General features: G+C 46.2%; 1 protein-coding gene across 3 annotated transcripts; it reads left to right on the top strand.

Moving 5' to 3' along the window:
• Positions 1-6,482: 6,482 nt before the first annotated feature.
• NME6 (NME/NM23 nucleoside diphosphate kinase 6) lies at positions 6,483-12,855 on the top strand. 3 transcript variants are annotated; one of them, XM_027098603.1, is made up of 6 exons: positions 6,483-7,000; positions 9,672-9,768; positions 10,785-10,887; positions 11,432-11,471; positions 11,893-12,053; positions 12,327-12,855. In XM_027098603.1, the coding sequence occupies exons 2-6, from the start codon at positions 9,679-9,681 to the stop codon at positions 12,491-12,493; spliced, it is 561 nt and encodes a 186-aa protein (XP_026954404.1). In that variant the 5' UTR covers positions 6,483-7,000; positions 9,672-9,678; the 3' UTR covers positions 12,494-12,855. The 3 variants fall into 3 exon arrangements, with proteins under 3 accessions (XP_026954404.1, XP_026954405.1, XP_026954403.1); XM_027098604.1 differs by lacking the exon at positions 6,483-7,000 and adding an exon at positions 8,561-9,178; XM_027098602.1 differs by lacking the exon at positions 6,483-7,000 and having other exon boundaries at positions 8,561-9,768.
• The last annotated feature ends 2,689 nt before the right edge of the window (positions 12,856-15,544 follow it).

Below are 15,544 nucleotides of genomic sequence, written 5' to 3'. Positions count from 1 at the left end.
TATTCTCCTGATTACACAGATCAATGAGTAAGCTGGATATGAAATGGGTTCCAAATATGTTGAATAGTATTTAGGATTCCCTTGCTCTTTTTGCCATCTTCTGCTGTTCAATATTCAGGGGTCTAAATACTGTTAAACAGCCATTCCCCTCACACAACATTCAATTCATGTTACTGCCTCAGAAGGACACGAAGTCCTCAGGGCCAATTTGGATTAGAGCTGAAGCTGACTAAAAGGCAGAAGTTCAGAAATTCTGATAAGGGAAATAGTACAGACCTGGCAGAACTATGATGAAGGTGCTTACAAAGCATATTGATAGACAGTATTTATCCAGAGACTGCCTGACACATACACTTGAGCTAATCTTCTAAGGTCTTCTGGAGAAACTACAACCAAGTGAAGTTGTATTATTTAGTAATCCATCCACTTGCTCCAGGGCAGAATACCGTAACCGTAACTGGCTTCTTTGTTGGCTGCTAGCTAATCAGCAGCTTATCCGCAGAAAACAAAAGCCACAATTTTCAAACTACTGTAACAAGGAAGAGCCAAGTCTGACAACATGTTGAATCTGTTTCTTTTCTTTGCTTCCCATTACTTTTGTTCACTAAAAGTATACTGTCTATACATAATGGCCTGCCTCAGGAACCCTGCCCCTCTGCCTGAATGTTAAACCAAAGTGCCTTTGTTCAGGGAAACATCTGGACCCTGTTCCACCTGTGGATGGCTGCAAGAAAGAAGAAATTAACACATCCCCTCCCTGAGGCTGGCCATTACAAGGGATATTTGCAAAACGTATGTCTTTTTACTTTACTTCCTCATCTCCTCCCCCTCTCTGTGCTAGAAAAGAAACTGGCATCCAAAACCCTCTGCTGGCTTTCTGAATAAAGTCGTATTTCTTGCCTCAACACCTCCTCTCCGATTTATTGGCCTGTCGTGTGTCGAGCAGACAGAGCTTGGACTTGGTAACACTATATGCAGTTTTCCTTCTTCCCTCTCTACTTTTTGTCTTATAGAAATCCTGTTTTCGCTTTTGCTGGATTAAATCAATCAATCAATCAATCGTTTTCCCTTGTATAAAGTAAAAGTTTTAAAATTATTCTTTGACAAGGGGAGGATTGGTTCTTGCCCTTCTGTTTTCTGTCTGCATTTTCTCCCATGGTCAATTCTTCAGACATATGAGAAATGGAATATTTCCTGCCATATCAGTAAACAAAGGATGTCACAGTCATCTGCACTTGTAGCCCTCCTGAGAGCTGGTGAGCTCTGAGGGAACTCAGGATGTGAAAATACAGGATACTGGCCCCAGATAGCTGAGGTGCGTATCACAGGAATGATTTCAGTGAGCCCAGACTCTTGCATCTTCCTGTACATAGAAAAGCGCTAAATTCCTTAACTTGGGATATCTGGTTTTCTTTAATTAACAATAATGTTTTGACTTTCCTGACTACCTGCCCTTTGTTACAAAACGTCTATATAACCTGGCTCCCTGCCTCGCCTCCTTGGAGCAGTTTTCTCAGGGTTACTTGAGATGCTGCCTCCTGGGCTTGAGGTCCTAAAAATTCCTACCGAATGAAACATAACTTTTAGGTTGTGAATAATTTTTAAGTCCACACATATTTCCAACCATCCCCTCTTTGACAACTCCTAAACCTAACCTTACTCAATCACCAACAAGCTAGTTCTGCTTGAATGTACTATCACTGCAAACTCACCACATCCCAAACTGAAATTATTTTCTTCTTGAAGTCAAGCTTTTGACTAATTCCCAAACATACCGGTTGCAACTTGTCTGTATGTTATTTGAATACTATTACTATTAGAAAATAAATGCTTCTTGGCCTGATCCCCTGGGTCCACGAGGAAGGATTTCCCCTGAACACTCCTGGCCTCTTGGCACACCTCTGCTCTCCTGGCTGAAGCTTCAGGGACAGAGAGCCAGGCAATTGTAGCATGGCTCCTTCCTCCTCCCTTATTTCGAGAACCACTTAGCCACAGATTCTGCTACTCTGTGTCGGAAGTTTTACAGGAGTAGGCGCTGCCCGTGGCAGGGGTGGAGGAATAAGATTTATTCAAAGGAATGTTAGGATCTGATGATTTGGCAGAGAATGTAAAAAACATAGACTAGGTAAGGAAATGTGGGGATCACAACATCACATGTAAGTTGAGGCTATGATGGGACCAGTATTTGAGGCACTTCAAATGCTTTTCAAGTTAGCCATGTTGAATGTAAGGCCAACACTGGCCTTGGCCTTAGTGAAACAGGAGGGAAGGAGGCAGGGCACAACCTTCGAAAGAATGACATAGCCCGAGGACATGACATAAACTGATTAGAGCCAAATGGGTCCAAGATGGAGGGCAAGTCAACTTCCACTGGACCTTGAGCCTCTGCGTACGCTCACTGTAACACAGCAGCAAGCTAAATGACACACCCACAGGTGCCAGGACAGTTCCAAGACCCACCAAAAGGATCAAAAAGTGGGCGTGGCCCAATTCCTGGAAATCCCCACCCCTTCCTGAAATAGCTGGAATATTCCTCCCACTCATTAGCCTATGAAATTACCCACCCCTATAAAAACTGACAACCCCCATAGTCTGGTGCCTTTCTCACCTTCTGAGATGGCCCACACTCTTGTCCCTGGAGTGTTTCTCTCTAAATAAATCCACTTATTACTTATCATTTTGTCTCTCACTGAATTCTTTCTGCGATGAGACATCAAGAACCTGAGCTTCATTAAGTCCTGAAACCAGGTGTGTGATCTCAGTTGGAAGACTGTCGGTTTTGGCCGGCTGCATGGGTTCAAGTCCCAATCAGGGTTTTGGCCGGGTTCGAGTCCTGGCCGCATGTCCCATTCTGGATTTAGGCTGGGTTTGAGTCCCGGCACGTGGGTTCAAGTCCCAATCTGAGGTGCACGGTTTCACACGGTTTCATTAGCACACACCCATAGCCTTGTGGGGCATCTGCAGACCCTAAGCACCAGAGGGGATCTCAGTGAAGCAGCCTTGCGGAGGCACAGATTTGACTGTGGGGAAGTCTTTCCCTCTACCGGCCTTTTAGACATCAGAGGCAAAACAATTATTTGGCCCTTTACTATGATTTTTAGCTGGTTCGACAGGCCAGGGGCTTTAAGTCACAATTAAGTTCCACATATGCTAAGAACACAAGTGTGTAAGCTCTGAACTTTAGTACCAGCCTAGCAGGCAGCATGGAAAGGTTGTCCCAGATTCCATCCCTTATGTTCTCAGCCATACTCAAGGCCAAAGGACAAAATTGGAGGAACGCATGCATTTTTTTCCTACATGGATTAAGGGTCACTCCCCGCCTGATGGTCTGTTTTTCAAAAACTCTGGCCATGGTTTTACAGTTCTGAGATTTACACTGCAGCTTCAATTGTAGGTTTTGGTAAGAGTGGTAGGTTTTATTTATAATAAAAAAGAAACAGTGCCCTGTTACCACCAAAACATGCCATCTTCTTAGACTAAAGTAGAAAAAACATTCAATGAGATGACCATAGCCACAGAAGTTGAAAAGATAATGAGAAAAACCTAGGCCTGAACATTGTCTCAAAGAATCACATATGTTCAGGAAGAAAGGCAGAGCTTTAGAAACCTGCCATATCAGATTAGGAGCAGTGCAAGAATGAAAACAATGGAAGAGATATTTTCTTAAGAGAAAGTTGACATCTCGGAAAACAGCTGAGAGGCAAATTGCATTTCCTCCCCACCATCCACAGTCCAGCAAAGGGCCAGCCCTATGGGTCTTCCTTCTCTCCAACAATAAAATGTTAGAAACTCAATGAGCCTTCTGGAAAGGAGTACAGGAACAGTAGAGAGAAAAACCCTCAAAGAGAAGTGCCTAAAAGCAATGCTACTCCTCACCTGACACATTCAGAAGATGAGGACAGTATCTTGAGGAAAACATAGCAAAGGTTTTGATTCTCACTGGGTCCCTGGAAGAACAAACTTCAGGACAGCAGATTCAGGTAAAAAAAAAAAACCTGCTGAGAATGAGTCTCAACTGAAACATGCCGGATAAAGGAACTCCACCCCCCAGCCCCCCACAGGAGACAGGTGTCCTGGGCATGAGCAACTCCACAGCAGAAGGCAGTGGCCCCTGAGGACTGCTCACAGGGGGCTAGGGAAGCTGTGTCATTAGAGCCCACCCTCAAGGCGGTCCTGGGGTGCCAGAAACACAGGACCCAAAGGGGAAATGGTATTAAGTAATTTAAATATGCTGGATGAAAAAGAAAGACATCTCAAAAATCTCAAAGAAGACCTGGTTGGGGCTGCTGCTACGACTGTAAATTAACACTGCACGAAGGCAGCATTGTCTTAAATACCACTATCTAGAGACAAGACTAGACACAGGTAGATGTCCCTCTGGAATAGAATGAACGTAAGTCATAATTAACCTCTTAATGGGTGATTCTCCCAACTGAGTTCAGACTTACAAGTTCAGAGTCATAACTGGTATAGAATTACTTCAGTCCCAGCAAAACTGAATCAAGAATTTTCCAGCTTATTCACCTTCCCACAGATATAACTGAGTATCTTTTGACAGGTTTCTAGGGACAAAATTTTCCCTGCTATATCTGCTAGGGGCTGGGGAGTAATTTTGTGAATGTGAGGGAATGCTGTGATAATTCTATAGGTCCTGTCAACTATTTAGATTTTGTTGTTGCTGTTGTTTTAAGTGAGGCTTATAAGAGACTAGGTATTGAACTTGGGTAGCACACGGTTAGAAGGCAGGTGCATTAGGTTCTCACACTAAGTTATATTCTTCAACAGCTCCATCAGTATAAAGTTGACATTTAGTCTCCACCTGCCTGCCGTTCCTCTATTTCCGTTAGTTACGAGCCCCGGTTTAGAAAAAGGGTGTTATTTATTGAGTCTCCCCCTAAAATCACATCTGCCCGTACTTTCATAACATAGGCTTACTCTTGAGGATGGTCAAAGCAACTATAAAATATGGAACTAAAACCTTCTACAGCGTGTGTAAGACAGAGAGACACAAAGGTGAATTAATGGCCATGGCCTAAAAATCAGCAAAATCTCTATAGCCCAAAGGCATGTAAATGAAGATCAAGGTGGGAAACAAAGTTAGACCCTGTGCATTTGGGAAAAAAGGCTAAAACTAAATGTTGGGTTAGTGGGACTTGGTAAGTTTACTCTCATCCTCTAAATGCAGCAATGGACATGTGCCTTCTTCACCAGCCAGACAGGTAAGAAATGGACTCTCCCAAAGACACCTTGTGGAAACAAGCTGCCAGAACCACAGACCCTCCTTCCAACATTCCAGGAGTGCAACACATGTACATGCAGGCACAAAATCAGTTTAAAAAAATGTTTTTTAATTGATGACATTTATAGTTTGTTTTCACTCTTCTCAAATTCAGTGATGCTCTCCAAGAAAAAAAAAGTACCACCCTTATTCAACCTGCCACACTGTCCCTTCTCCATACCCACTGTCATCACCCTCTCCATACATTATACAACACACCACGAATACCCTCAGTTCTCATCCCCTCACCCTGGACTGCTTCAGTGGACTCCATGGTAACCCCACCCAACACCCTACCCCAAATTCCTTAGCGACATGTTCAAGGGCCTTATGACTAGTTTCCCTCATGCTCTATGTACACCTGCTTTCCAACCAAGAATCCTCCCTCACCACCCCCATATTAGCTATGCTCCTTCGCATCCACATATCCCTCTGTGCTCAAAGACTTTTTTAAACATCTTTATTGGAGTATACTTGCTTTACAATGGTGTGTTAGTTTCTGCTTTATAACAAAGTGAATCGGTTATACATATACATATGTCCCCATACCTCTTCCCTCTTGCGTCTCCCTCCCTCCCATCCTCCCTCCCATCCTCCCTATCCCACCCCTCCAGGCGGTCACAAAGCACCGAGCTGATCTCCCTGTGCTATGCGGCTGCTTCCCACTAGCTATCTATTTTACGTTTAGTAGTGTATATATGTCCATGCCACTCTCTCACTTTGTCCCAGCTTACCATTCCCCCTCCCCGTATCCTCAAATCCATTTTCTAGTAGGTCTGCGTCTTTATTCTCGTCTTGCCCCTAGGTTCTTCATGACCATTTTTGGGGGGGGGGATTCTATATATATGTGTTAGCATACAGTATTTGTTTTTCTCTTTCTGACTTAACTTCATTCTGTATGACAGACTCTAGGTCCATCCACCTCACTACAAATAACTCAATTTTGTTTCTTTTTATGGTTGAGTAATATTCCATTGTATATATGTGCCACATCTTCTTTATCTGTTCATCTGTTGATGGACACTTAGGTTGCTTCCATGTCCTGGCTATTGTAAACAGAGCTGCAATGAACATTTTGGTACATGACTCTTTTTGAATTTTGGTTTTCTCAGGGTATATGCCCAGTAGTGGGATTGCTGGGTCGTATGGTGGTTCTATTTTGAGTTTTTTAAGGAACCTCCATGCTGCTCTCCATAGTGGATGTATCAATTTACATTCCCACCAACAGTGCAAGAGGATTCAATGGCTGCCTCTGAACTTGCGATTCAGCGCACACAAGTTTTTTGTCTCCCGCGTCCCTCCGACAAATACTGGGCACCAACCATGTGCCAGGCACTACCCCAGACAAAGAATAAAAGGGAGATCGAGTGGGGCCAGGCCCACTCCGGCGGCCCCGCTGGCGCGCATGTTCTCTACCGGGCTGCCACCTTGAAACGCCCATCCTGTCCTCTCTGAGCCACCTCCCGGAGCAGGGCCACAGGCCTGGCCCTCCCTTCCGCCTGGGGGCGCCCGAGCCAGGCTCGGACCAAGTGCGGGAGAGACGCAAGGGCCACCAGAAGGCGGGCCTTCCTGCTGCAGGGCCTCCTGGATTGGGGGGCACTCCGCCTCCCCGGGCAAGGACCCTGAGGCAGGCTGCCCGGCCGAATGCCTGAAGGACCCCGCTTGTACCGAAGGCTAGCTATCGCAGTGCCTGGTGGCCGGCCTGCGCGGCGGGAGGATCAGGTGACTCGGACCCGAACTCCAGCACACTGGGGCTCCGAATAGCTCAGAATCTAGCGTGGCCTTAGGTCTCGGTACAAGGGGCCTGGGTCGCGCAGCTGCAGGCCCAGAGAAATGGAAGAGCAGGGTGGGGAAGAGGGCGGTATCTAGAGCTGAGGCTGTGAGTCTGGGGGGCGGGGCTTCAGGTGTTGGAAGCAGAAAGCCGAGTTGACGGGTTGCAGGTCTCCGACACGCTTGGGAGGATGAGAGGCATGACTGGCGCCTTCCAGGAAGCAGAATAGGCGCCTCTGTTGTGGGGGCAAACGCCCAGGCAATTTCTAAAATTTATAATTCTCTAATCGAGTGACTTTTATGTTGAGCAAGTTTCTCGACCTGTTAACATTTGTTGTAAACCAAGGTCCAAGACAGGCATAACTTTGCTGGCATTAAGAAAGGAACCATGTCCTCCGCTGGATAGCCCCTAGCATTCTGGTCTTGGAATAGCTGAATCAGATTCATTCATTGATTCATTCAGCAAATACTTCTGAGAACCATCTATGTGCTAGGCACTCTGCATAAGTACAGAGGATACGATGGTGAGCGAAACAGATCCCTGCTTTCATAGAGCTGACCTTCTGGTTGGGAAGAGCTAACTGAAGAAAACGTGAAAGGAGCCATGAGAATGTATAACAGGGGAAGTGAACTAAGATCTAGTGGGTGAGTAGGAGGTAACCAGAGGAAGCACTTTCTGGACTGTGAAAACTTCTCAGGCAAAGGCTGTCAGGCCAGAATGTCTTGGAGCTGTAAGGCCCGTGAGGCTGGAGCAAAAGCAAGTTAAGGAGTGTGGAGTTCCAGATGAGGCTAGAGAGGTATGCAGGGATAAGATCATGCAAAGCCTAGTAGGACATGATAAGGCTTTGGGGTTTTATCATAAAAGCAGGGTACACTTTGAAGGGTTAAGGAGGGAAATGATATGACTAGATTTGCATTTTTAGTTCACTGTGGCTGCTATGTGGAGAACAGATTGTAGAGGGTAGCAAGAGTAGAAACTGGGAGACCACTGAAGAGGCTGTTGCAGAAGTCCAGAGGGGGTTGATGATGTCTTGGACCGTGGTGGTGGCAGTTAAGAAGGAGAGAATTGTACGGATTTGAGATACACTGGCTAGGTAAAATTGCCAGAACTCAGTGATATCATGGATATGGAGGGTGAGGAAGGGGAGGTGCCAAGGGTGTCGCTCCCTAGATATATGGCAAAGGTTCTGCTCGCTTTTGGGTTACTCACCACCTGGGATGTTAGGGAAACTGGGTTGGCTGATCTTGTACTGGTTAGACTGTGCTTAGCTTTGTGGATTGAGTAGAGCATCAAGCTGAATGCTGTAGAAGGGACATGAATAGGAGAGACCTTGGCACAGTTTCTCCGTTTGGGCCAGACCCTAGCACTGCTTTTTTTTTTTTTCTTTGCGGTACACGGGCCTATCACTGTTGTGGCCCCTCCCATTGCGGAGCACAGGCTCCGGACGCGCAGGCTCAGCGGCCATGGCTCACGGGCCTAGCCGCTCCGAGGAATGTGGGATCTTCCCGGACCGGGGCACGAACCCGTGTCCCCTGCATCGGCAGGCGGACTCTCAACCACTGCGCCACCAGGGAAGCCCCCTAGCACTGCTTTTAATGTGATTGTCAGGCTACTTTTGGGCTGAGAATAAAGAGACAGTTGTCCAGACTCTGTCCCTGTGTGTTCATGGAAGCCTTCTCTGTATTTGTTGGCAAATTTAGGGGTTCCACCAGGTAATCTTTGACACCTTAGTCCTGCAGAGATGATCAATTTCTTACATGTAAATAGAATTTCAAAGTTGGAAGAGATCTCAAGTTTTCTTAGTCCAGTTTATAAAATACTTTTATGTTCTTTATATGATCTTCACAATTATTTATTAAGCTCTTACACCATCATGATTAGACACTAGAAATAGTGTCTTGTTCTTTTCTCTGAAGATGAATAGAATAAGACTGTATAGGTTCATTTAGTCAATAAAATTGATTAAGCACCTTTGTGCCAGGCAGTTTTAGCTGCTTCAGATACAAAATGATTACAACTTGTCTTTGACCTTGGAGTTGCATGTCTGCAAACCCTGCCATTGAGGACAGCTGAGTGTATTAAAGGGTTTGATTTGGGCGTGATAGATCCTGACTTATCTGTAAGATTAGGTAAGAAATGGTATGTATCCAACAGACTTTTTGGGGTGTATCCTGGCAAGATCCCAATTCTTGTCCATCCAATCTTCAAATTCTATAATTGATGGGAGGGCACTGTGGGAACAGTTATTGTACCCTTGCGGCTGCTCTTTAGGAATGTAAATTGTAAATCCTCAGTAAAACACAAAAGAAAGGAAGGGACAGGAGTATCGCCAGAGACAGGTCGTGTTTAAACTTGAACTTCTGAATGGGTCACTCTTTCGCAGGTTTACAGTTGCACTAACCAGATTATGTGCTCCACTGGGCAACTTGAATGGCCCCTCTACCACTCCCTTCCCTCAGCTCCATGAACCCAAATGGGCAAATTAAATACTAAGTAACTGTCGGGTGCTTTATCAGTGTAAGAGTGAGAGCCCTGGTTGACTTGCAAAACTGCTCGGCTCCAGAATAGGAAGGGTGGGGAGTGCAGCACTGACGGGTCTCTTATCTGACTCTCTGATGGCAGGAGGGAGATGACCTCGATATTACGGAGCCCTCAGGCTCTCCAGCTTACTCTGGCTCTGATTAAGCCTGATGCAGTTGCTCACCCACTGATTCTGGAGGTAAGAACAAGTCCTAAGACTCTACTGTATGTCGGAGGCATTGCTTTTGTTTCAGGTGCCATAGGGCCATTTGCGAAGACTGACAACACAGTCCTGTGCTAGATGGTGTGGAGGCAAAGTTAGAAGCCATGACTCTGACCATAAGGAGATTAAAAATCTACTGGAGGGCTTCCCTGGTGGCGCAGTGGTTGAGAATCTGCCTGCCAATGCAGGGGACACGGGTTCGAGCCCTGGTCCGGGAAGATCCCACATGCCGCGGAGCAACTGGGCCCGTGAGCCACAACTACTGAGCCTGCGTGTCTGGAGCCTGTGCTCCGCAACAAGAGAGGCCGCGATTAGTGAGTGGCCCCCGCTTGCCACAACTAGAGAAAGCCCTCACACAGAAACGAAGACCCAACACAGCCAAAAATAAATATACATTAAAAATCTACTGGAGAATTGGGACAGATATAAAATATAAAAAAGGATCCAATACAATAATAAAAACCAAACCTCAAGACAATGTACGTATATTAGTTCTCTACTAATGTGTAACAAATTACCACAAACTTAGCAGCTTAAAACAACACTCATTATCTCACAGTTCTAGAATTTAGAGGTCCAGTAGGTTTGGCTGAGGGCTGGGTTCTCTCCTTAGAGTTTCACAAAGCCAAATTCCAGGTATCGGCTGACTGGGCCCTTATCTAAAGGGTCTGGGGAAGAATCCACTTTGATACTCATTCAGGTTGGCAGAATTTGGTTTCTGTGGTTATAGGACTGAGATAGACCCCCATGTCCTTGCCGGCCTTCAGGTGGGGCCTACCATTTTTAGAGTCCACTCACATTCCTCATCACATGGCTCACTCCATCTTCAAGACAGCAACAGGGCGTCTCTTTTCTTTTGACCCACCAATGGGACAGACCCTCAAGTCCTAGGCTCTGAAGGGTCCTCAGGGTTCTTTTGGTCTGCCTGGGTCTCCCATTCACTCAAATGGTCCCTTTGACTGACTTTTATCTTTGGGGTGGTGTTTATCCAGGCTGTTCATCAGCAGATTCTGAGCAACAAGTTCCTTATTGTACGAATGAGAGAACTTCTGTGGAGAAAGGAAGATTGCCAGAAGTTTTACCAAGAGCATGAAGGTAGGACCAACAGTCCTCTTGAGTGGGAGGCTTCTCTATCACAAGAGAGATTTTGCCTGGCCACACAATGTCAGGCTCTCTCTGACCTACGAACCGTAAAATTGCAGCCAGTCTTCTAAAATCTTGGTTTATACACAAACTTTTCATGATTATCAGTATTTTTTAAATGTTTTCTAGGAGGGTTCTACGTCATGGTCCCAACAAGTAACTTAGTTTTATGTCCTGATACTATCACTAGTTACCAATTTACTCTGTCAGACATTGTCCAAAGGCTCATGATTTCTTTTAATTCCCCAGCAACCCCATGAAGTAGGTATTGTTATGTCCCCAGCACACAAATTAGAAAACTAAATTAGGGAAGTTAATGATTTACCCGAAACTACACAGGTTGCAAGTTGGAGAGCCTGGATTCAGACCCAGGTATGTCAGACGCCAAGGTCCTTGTTCTTTTCTCTAAAACAGTTTTTATCATTCCAAATAGGGAGTCAGAAGTATAAAAAGTTCTCTTGGCACCAGTGTCTTGATGAAGGTACTCTCTTTGCAGGGCGTTTTTTCTATCAGCGGCTGGTGGAGTTCATGGCCAGGTATTTCTCATTTTGGTTATAACATCTTCATCCACTGAGACTTATTTCCCCTGCCCCCTAAATAGATTTGTTAATTTTATTTGCCACTCTTTAAACTTGTAACCAGTGTCAAGTGTCTGAAGAAACATGGGCTTGGGCCAACACTGACCTTGTGGCCACTTGTCCCATGGTAGTTAACTGCTCCAGGGGCTGTAGAAGAGTATTGTTGAATGCTGCCTAGCAACTCTTCTGATCCCTGTGGCCTTTCTTGATCATCCGCAGTGGCCTTCCATCACCTTTTATTTGAAGCAGTATTGGCACTCAACTAGAAAGGCAAGGAGACTCTCAGGATGTCCAGTGTGCCTTTATTTGTGCTCTACTCATGGTATGCCCTCCTGGACCCGATAGCCAGATTCCTGACGTGTGCTCCATTTATTCACAGTGGGCCAATCCGAGCCTACATCCTCGCCCACAAGGATGCCATCCAGCTCTGGAGGACAGTGATGGGACCCACCAGAGTGTTTCGAGCACGCCACGTGGCCCCAGATTCAATTCGTGGGAGTTTCGGCCTCACTGACACCCGTAATACAACCCATGGCTCAGGTGAGTCTGCCTCCTGTGTCCACTGTATTTAATAAGCGAAGCTGGTTTGAGGTTGGTGGGCAGGCATATGGTGGGGTTGAGAGCCAGGTCCCTCAGTGAGCTTTCTTCCCAGTTGTGTTTCTGGCCCTTTGTGGCCACCTCAGCAGATGCGGCCCCAGGACTTAGGGGCAGGAGAAGTATAGGCTCTGGTTTCTGAACCTGATTATGATTGCCTCTTGCCTCCATCCTAAACTCCCTATGAGAACCCCTTCTCTTTTTTACCTCCCCTTACAGACTCTGTGGTTTCAGCCAGTAGAGAGATCGCAGCCTTCTTTCCCGACTTCAGTGAACAGCGCTGGTATGAGGAAGAGGAGCCCCAGTTGCGCTGTGGCCCTGTGCGCTACAATCCAGAGGGAGGCATCCACTTTGCAGCTGGAACAGGAGGCCCAGGGCCAACCTGACGCAGGCCTGTTGGTCTGTGAGGAGTGATGGTGTTGCCCAGCCTTTTCTCGCAGACCTCTGGTCCAGAGCATTCTCCTAGGACCAGGGAGGCCTGGGGCTTATTGTGCCATCTCTGCTGGGCACCGCCACCTGCATAAGAGCCTAGCTCCTCACTGCTACCTCTTCTAGAATCTAACTCTCTATCTACCTCTTCTCTGGAATGTTCATGGGTGGTTCAGAGGAATGATGGCTCCTTTTTTTCTGAGAACTGTTCATCCTTTTTCAAGGAGGGGCTTGCCTAACTGACTTGCCTGAAAAATGCAGTGACTGTATTAGCAACATTTGGTCTATTTTCCTTAATAAAAGTCAGTATTCTACTGAATCCTGCAGGCTGAGAGCACTACTCTATGTACTGTCTCTCTATCCCTAACTGGAATAATTAAATCTGTCCTGAAGTCAAGTTTCTGGTCTATGCTAAGTAAAGAGAGAATTGTGGGACTTGCCTAGTAGCGCAGTGGTTAAGAATCCGCCTGCCAACGCAGGGGACACAGGTTCGAGCCCTGGTACGGGAAGATCCCACATGCTGCGGAGCAACTAAGCCCGTGCGCCACAATTACTGAGCCTGTGCTCTAGAGCCCGCGAGCCACAACTACTGAGCCCACATGCCACAACTAGTGAAGCCCACGCGCCTAGAGCCTGTGCTCTACAACAAGATGAAGCCACCACAATGAGAAGCCTGTGCACTGCAACGAAGAGTAGCCCCCGCTCGCTGCAACTAGAGAAAGCCTGCGCACAGCAACGAAGACCCAATGCAGCCAAAAATAAATAAATAAAATTAATTAATTTTTTTAAAAAAAGGGAGAATCGTGAAGAAATCTCCCAGGAGGTTCACACACAGTGTGCAGCTTATGTAGTGCATGAGGCACCCAGTGACGGAGCTGACTGTGGGCTCAAATCCATGCTGTGCACCTGGCACAGGGCTGCATCCTGGAAGAAGGGGCACCTTTCGTTTGAACAGAAGTATGTCTGCCCAGTAGAGGCATATTGTTATGACTCACTTTTTTTTCTGATTTGCACAAAGCCACTAAAGCTAGCCATGTCTGCTGTAGCTGAGGATGACAGTTATCTATCGCTGCATGACAAATCACCTCAAGATTTTGTGGCTTAAAACAATGACTTAGATATGTCACCGTGGTCCAGTGGTTAAGAATCTGCCTTCCAATGCAGGGGAGATGGGTTTGATCCCTGGTCGGGGAACTACGATCCCACATGCCATGCAGCAATTAAGCCCGCGCACCCCAACTACTGAGCCCATGCGCCACAACTAGAGAGCCCATGTGCCACAAACTACAGAGCCCATGTGCTCTGGAGCCCGTGCTCCACAACTACAGAGCCCACACACCACAACTAGAGAGAAGCCCATGCGCTATAACAAAGAGCCCGCGTGCCGCAGTGAAAGATCCCATGTGCCACAACTAAGACCTGACACAGCCAAAAATAAACAAATAAATATTAAAAAACAACAACAATAACAACGATTCATTCTTATGTGTCTGTGGATTGGCTGGGTGATTCTGCTGGGCTCACTGGGACTCACTCACATGGCTGCATTCAGCATTTGGGTCCAATGTGGTCTTTCATCCTGAGCTGCTTCATAGCATGGTTGTTTCAAGGTTCCAAGAGAGCAGGCCCCCATTCACAAGCTCATCACGCTTCTGCTTGTGTCATGTTTGCTGATATCCCACTGACAAAGGCCAAGTCACATGGCCAAGCCCAGAGTCCACACATAGGGCATGGACAGTGGGAGGTGTGAATCACTGGGGGCCATTACCATGACAATCTACAAACTGAAAGTAGTGAGGAGCCTTGAATTTATATAGAACTTATGAAAACAAATACTTGCACAAGCCAACAAAGGAGATGAAGAAATAGCCAGAGAAGGAAGGAAAAAACCGAGGGTGTGTGGATCAGGAAAGTCAAGAGAAAAGAGTGTTTAGATAATGAAGCAATGTTGAATGCTGTTGAGAAGTCCAGAATAATGAAGCCCTTAAAGTACCCCCTAAGTATGGCAGCATGGAGATCGCTGTGACCTTGGCAAAAGCGGCAGCTCTGGAGTGGTAGGGAGCTTACTTTGTGTGGAAGACAGTGGGTTGAAGCATTTATACTGTCGTACTACCTGTGGGTTTAGAGTGGGATACCTAGGAGTCTTAGAGAATCTTCTTACAACTGAATCTGTAAGTGTATGTCTACATATGCTCCCATCTTCTTCTATCTTCCTGTTACAACATAGGATGGGTCCTGCTTCCTGTTAAGCCAGTCCTTCCATGTTGCTCTGAATCCCATCTCCTTGCTTTTTTGGTTGTCTAGTCTTTACTGCACTTTTACCCTTCTCCACTGAGTCCTTCCCCTTTGAATTCAAACATGTTTTGGTGTCTCCCATTTTTCAAAATCATTTTAACCTCATTTTCCCCTTTGGCTACCTGTTTCTTCATCTCTGTACAGACAAGTCCATATCAGTTGTCTGCACTGACAGGCTCACCCCCATTTTCTCAGCAGCCCATTACGGTATGGCGTGCACACTCACCATTCGAGAGGAGACTGGTTGGTTTCTTTTTCTTCTTCTTTTTAAATATCTATCTATCTAGGCTGTGCCAGGTCTTAGTTGTGGCATGTGGAATCTTTAGTTGTAGCATGCAGGACCTTTTTAGTTGCAACATGTGGGATATTTTAGTTGCGGCATTCTCCCCCGCAAAGCTAAACAAAGGCCAGCTGAAAACACCAGACAAACTGACAAGAGAGACTGATCAGGAGCCCCAGCTATCGGTAAGCAGCCAGAAGAAGCACTCTCCTTCCCTCTACTTTTCGTATCTAATCCTTAAAGCTCTGTCCCTGTGAATATTTCTTGCTCCACGTGCCTCTCAGTCCCCACTTATATGGCCACTGTAGAGAAGACATCCTTGGTGACTGAGTAGAGTGAAATGACTAGAGATTTAAGTGAAGGGAATGGATGTGACTGGCAAACAGAGTGCACAGAGTGGAGGGGAGGCAGAAGAATGCTGGGACTGAAACAA

Source organism: Aethalodelphis obliquidens, unplaced genomic scaffold (assembly GCF_003676395.1).
Source record: "Aethalodelphis obliquidens isolate GAN/ISIS:26980383/991018 unplaced genomic scaffold, ASM367639v1 scaffold125, whole genome shotgun sequence".
Lineage (NCBI taxonomy): Eukaryota > Metazoa > Chordata > Mammalia > Artiodactyla > Delphinidae > Aethalodelphis > Aethalodelphis obliquidens.
This window is presented reverse-complemented; position numbering and strand designations above follow the sequence as displayed.